The 5,978-nt window shown below is 35.7% G+C and overlaps 1 protein-coding gene across 1 annotated transcript; it reads left to right on the forward strand.

Moving 5' to 3' along the window:
- Nucleotides 1-1,930: 1,930 nt before the first annotated feature.
- CLDN8 (claudin 8) lies at nucleotides 1,931-4,080 on the forward strand. Its single transcript, XM_010364916.2, has one exon. It carries the CDS (start codon nucleotides 2,151-2,153, stop codon nucleotides 2,826-2,828), a length of 678 nt encoding a protein of 225 aa, XP_010363218.2. The 5' UTR covers nucleotides 1,931-2,150; the 3' UTR covers nucleotides 2,829-4,080.
- The last annotated feature ends 1,898 nt before the right edge of the window (nucleotides 4,081-5,978 follow it).

The following is a 5,978-nucleotide window of genomic DNA, read 5'->3' on the forward strand; positions in this document are numbered from 1 at the left end:
CAGGATGGTCTCCATCTCCTGACCTTGTGATCCGCCCGTCTCGGCCTCCCAAAGTGCTGGGATTACAGGCTTGAGCCACCGCGCCCGGCCATCATTTAGTCATTATCTCAACCAGTTGTATTATTTCTTTTTAATTTTTCAGTTCTGTCAATGACTCCTTTTTCCCAGTTTGACAATTAAAGATTAAAAATGTCTTCTGTTTAGATGTCATTTTTCCTTTTGTGGATTGCACAAAAGGAAAAATCTTCAAGCTTTACTTCATTTTCTTTTCTTCTTCACATCATAGAAATGATCTTTTCTTTGAAGTTTTACTTTCTCTCTGCTTCATCGGACTACCGTAAATCCAAATATGGGAGAAAATATTTTCTGCTCACTTCTTAAATCTTATTTTCCCAAGATTAATCTAAGTCCCCCTCCACCACAAATCTGTAATGGATAAAAACTTGATGAAGAAAATGCCGCATATTTTCTACATCAGCCTAAGGGACACCCTGAAATTTAGCACCTAGCAGGTCAAGAAGTGACAAAATTTCTGTAAATATTAAGTTTTAACTTTTTATTACATTTATAATGTCTGTTTAACAAAATTATAACAACTCAGACTACTATGCATCCTACTTCTTTTTTAGAAGACAGTCTACTTTATCCTCCTTTTGCCCTTTCTACCATATAGTTTTTGTTTTAATAATATCCATAAATGACTCAGATTTTTTGAACCATGAAACTCACAAAGTTTAATTAGTGAGCAGAAAAGATTTTCTCCCATATTTGGATTTAAGGTAGTCCGATGAAGCAGAGAGAAAGTAAAACTGTAAAGAGAAGATCATTTTTTATGATGTTAAGAAGAAAAGAAAATAAAGTGCAGCTTAAAGTTTGGAAAGATCAGACAGAGAGCTCAAGGTGATCTCCAGAAGAAAATTGCTGGTGAAATTTTCTCAGATAAACATTTATGCTTAGTATAGCACCACTGTTAGATCATCATTATTTTGAGAAGAAAGTTCACATTGTCTTGCATTTAGGAGTTTCTATGTCCTACTGCAGACATAATATTAAAAGGTAGGAAAACATATTTGGTTAATACCTAATATAACACAGTTTAGTAAATATAGTTCCCTTGTCCTGTAAATATTTTATTTTGAAATATTGGCCGTTTGCATAGACCCAAGGGTCTTGAGACATCTTCAGAATTCTCGTTCCTTCAGCCCAGGAAGACAAAGCAGCAAGAATAGCACCACAAAATAAGCTCGTAAGCTTGTTTAAATGCTATAGTCCTGGCTACATAAGATAATTATCTGGTGACTTTTATTTTGGCAAATTTTTTTTTGTTGTTGTTATAAATGAAGATTATCAGAAAAGTGCCAATAAGTAATTTTTCTGGCTTAAAGAACCCCGATATGTTTTAAGTGCCAAGGAGAAGGACAGACTTGTGTATTTAATTACTTTAGTTTATTTTGTCCTCTGGCATGATCTGTTCCCTGATTTCACCAAAGTAGAGCTTGCTTTGAAGTTGTGGAAAAATTAAATCAATCACTTGGATCACATGTGTCCCAAAGAATGTGGTTTCCCAGGTAAAAGCAATCTTTCAATCCCCTACTCTCGTTTCACTTTGGCATTTCAGCAGCATTGCAAAATTCTTCGGCAGATATTTTATTTTATCCCTTGGTCCCAGCAGCTCTTACTAAGAGTTTCAGAATTGCCTGTACAAGGTGCACCTTTCACATTACAAGGGATTGGCTCATTTCTTGATGCTTATGCAACCACTTATAACTATGCCTACAGGTAAACATACTGCTGTCTTCTTGGAAGACCGAGAAGTATAAAGAATGTTTATGTGCAGGTCTAGCCGTTACAAGCACCCAAGTGTTGGTTTAGACACACCTGGGTTACCATCCACCTTTTATTGGCTGAGAAAGTTGCCACACCTGATTTGTAAGTTTACCTGTTGCAGCCAATAGCAGGGCCATCTCAGCCAGCCAGCACTGGATACTATCTGGCCAGAGGTAGCAAAGCAGCTCTTATTTGAAAAGCCACTGGGTTCTGAGTTCATTACTACAGGAAAAACTGTTCTCTTCTGTGGCACACAGAACCTTGCTTCAAAGCAGAACTAGCAGCTCAGGAGTCCAGCTGACTAAAACCCATCCCAGGGGATAATGGCAACCCATGCCTTAGAAATTGCTGGGCTGTTTCTTGGTGGTGTTGGAATGGTGGGCACAGTGGCTGTCACCGTCATGCCTCAGTGGAGAGTGTCGGCCTTCATTGAAAACAACATCGTGGTTTTTGAAAACTTCTGGGAAGGACTGTGGATGAATTGCGTGAGGCAGGCTAACATCAGGATGCAGTGCAAAATCTATGATTCCCTGTTGGCTCTTTCTCCGGACCTACAGGCAGCCAGAGGACTGATGTGTGCTGCTTCCGTAATGTCCTTCTTGGCTTTCATGATGGCCGTCCTTGGCATGAAATGCACCAGGTGCACGGGGGACAATGAGAAGGTGAAGGCTCACATTCTGCTGACAGCTGGAATCATCTTCATCATCACGGGCATAGTGGTGCTCATCCCTGTGAGCTGGGTTGCCAATGCCATCATCAGAGATTTCTATAACCCGATAGTGAATGTCGCCCAAAAACGTGAGCTTGGAGAAGCCCTCTACATAGGATGGACCACTGCACTCGTGCTCATTGTTGGAGGAGCCCTGTTCTGTTGTATTTTTTGTTGCAACGAAAAGAGCAGTAGCTACAGATACTCGATACCCTCCCATCGCACAACCCAAAGAAGTTATCATATGGAAAAGAAGTCACCGAGCGTCTACTCCAGATCTCAGTATGTGTAGTTGTGTATGTTTTTATAACTTTACTATAAAGCCATGCAAATGATTAAAATCTCTATTATTTTCTCAAAATGGACCCCAAAGAAACTTTGATTTACTGTTCTTAACGGCTTAATCTTAATTACAGAAACTGTGCATCAGCTATTTATGATTCTATAAGCTATTTCAGCAGAATGAGATATTAAACCCAATGCTTTTATTGTTCTAGAAAGTACAGTAATTTGTTTTCTAAGATGATTCAAGCATCTACTCTTTTTATCATTTACTTCAAAATGACATTGCTAAAGACTGCATTATTTTACCACTGTAATTTCTCCATGACATAGCATTATGTACATAGATGAGTGTAACATTTATATCTCACATAGAGACATGCTTATATGGTTTTATTTGAAATGAAATGCCGATCCATTACACTGAATAAATAGAACTCAATTATTGCTTTTCAGGGAAATCATGGATAGGATTGAAGAAGGTTACTATTAATTGTTTAAAAACAGCTTAGGGATTAATGTCCTCCATTTATAATGAAGGTTAAAATGAAGGTTTTAATCAGCATTGTAAAGGAAATTGAATGGCTTTCTGATATGCTGTTTTTTAGCCTAGGAGTTGGAAATCCTAACTTCTTTATCCTCTTCTCCCAGAGGCTTTTGTTTTCTTGTATATTAAATTAACATTTTTAAAAAGCAGATATTTTGTCAAGAGGCTTTGCATTCAAACTGCTTTTCCAGGGCTACACTCAGAGGAAAGATAAAACTGTGATCTAAGAAAAAGTGATGGTTTTAGAAAAGTGAAAATATTTTTTCTTATTATGTTTTTGTATTTGAAGAAGAATGATGCATTTTGACAAGAAATCATTTATGTATGGGTACATTTTAATAAGTATTTGAGTACAGACTTTGAGGTTTCATCAATATAAATAAAAGAGCAGAAAAATATGTCTTGGTTTTCATTTACTTACCAAAAAAACAACAACAACAAAAAATAAAGTTGTCCTTTGAGAACTTCACCTGCTCCTATGTGGGTACCTAAGTCAAAATTGACATTTTTGTTCTGTGAAAAATAAATTTCCTTCTTGTACCGTTTCTGTTTAGTTTTACTAAAATCTGTAAATACTGTATTTTTCTGTTTATTCCAAATTTGATGAAACTGACAATCCAATTTGAAAGTTTGTGTCGACGTCTGTCTGGCTTAAATGAATGTGTTCTAATTGCTTTATACTTTTATATTAATAAATTGTACTTTTTTCTAATTATTTGACATTCATTCACTAGTCTCCTTTTATTTCTGTTTTATTAACTTGTAGAAGAGTTTTGAAAATCCTGATATTTTTTATTCTCCAAATTGAGAAAGAATGTCAAGGTTGCCTTGTAAAGATTAAACAGAGCATTAATTTTTGAAAATATAAATTACTCTATGTTATTTAACAACAATATACCTTATAATCATTGGATTCCTATACCAATATTCAATGCAGATAACATATTTATAATTTAAGATAGTACTATAAATTCAAACAAATCTATATGTTATAAATACCATGTATATAACAGCCACATTTGAAAAATTTACTGTAGCTAAATATATATTTCTACTCCTGAGAAATAATAAATAACAGTTGCTAATGTTCTGGGGGCATGTATTACATGCTAGGACCTCTACTGCTTATATGAATTATTAAATCTGTTGTGAGACTGATAATATTATTAGTTCAATTCAAACATGAGGCTATCTCGGAACAATTCATTGATTACCCAGTAGAATCAGGAGATTTAAAAAAAGGGCTGCCTGGCCTCATAGCTCAATACTGTTTCTCTGAAGGAAACTGAAATTTTTTTCAGCAATGTCTAGTTTAGAAACTAATTTTTATATATTAAAATGACACACTTAACTACTATGAGTTGGGAAAACTTATAGTTGTCTTTTAAAAGCAATTTTTTAATTGAGACAGAGTCTCACTCAGTCACCCAGGTGGTGTGTGATCAGTACAGTGGTGTGATCTCAGCTCACTGCAAACTCCGCCTCCCAGATTCAAACAATTCTCCTCCCTCAGCCTCCTGTGTAGCTGGGATTACAGGCATGTGCCACCACGCCCAGTCATTTTCTTTTTTTCCATGTTGGTGATTATCTTATACCCAAGAGCTCATTCATCCTAGGCAATCTTGCTTTTTCAGGTCAAAACATTCGTAAAAGGAAACATACAGCAAAAATAACTGAGCACCTTGAAGAAAAAATCCATAGGCCCCACCTTCTAAATACCAGTCTCTAATCAACTATTTTTTCTTTTACCTAGAAAGCCCTTTAAATGTCCCAAACTCAATTTATTATTTCTCTCCTCTTTTCTCTGAAACAGAGTAACACTTCTAGTTTTTATTATGGCATCACTTTGAGTATCTCTGAAATCTTTCTACAACTTTCCACCTTTACTATCAGCTCATCTCTTATCTACATAATTGGAAAAGACTTCTAGACTTGTGTCATTGTCTGCAGAGTCTTTTCCCAACAGCTGTCGTCCATACTTTTATCTTAGTTGTTTCTAAAGTGCAAGACAAGTCCCATCGTGGCCTTCCCATAAGCTCTGTAAGGACATCCCATTGCCTTTAAGGAAAGTCCAAAGGCCTTCGCATATGCTAACTGAGGGGAAGGAAAAATTATCTTATAATTTGCAAGGCAAATTTTATCAAGACAGTTTAACATCAGTGTATAACCAATATAATAACAATTATAAAGTTAATGTCCCCAACTTAGAGTAATTAACATGCCACAGGCCTCTTTAATATTCTGAAAGAGATATACTGACAACTACGAAATGATTCAATTGGTGGTAAATTACATGCAATAGAAAGTTTTATAATGTATTTGTTATGGGAAAAAAAAAAACACACGATGGAAAGGACAAGGAGGCAGAGGAGGTGATGTTAAGTATTTACATTGTAGCTAGCTGGTTTTATGACTTGAGGCAAATTTTAGAATCCAATGTATCCCAGTGTAATTATTATTTTCCAATTGTCGGATAGAATAATAGGCCATAAGGTCCAATAGAATTATAATACGGTGCAATATTCATTGTGTTAGTGAATTTGGAACATTAAATGTGTTGCACCAATGTAAGGCAATATGTATAGTAAAAAGAGGACCAACTTTCGAAAGAGT

Source organism: Rhinopithecus roxellana, chromosome 13, assembly GCF_007565055.1.
Source record: "Rhinopithecus roxellana isolate Shanxi Qingling chromosome 13, ASM756505v1, whole genome shotgun sequence".
NCBI classification, from domain to species: domain Eukaryota; kingdom Metazoa; phylum Chordata; class Mammalia; order Primates; family Cercopithecidae; genus Rhinopithecus; species Rhinopithecus roxellana.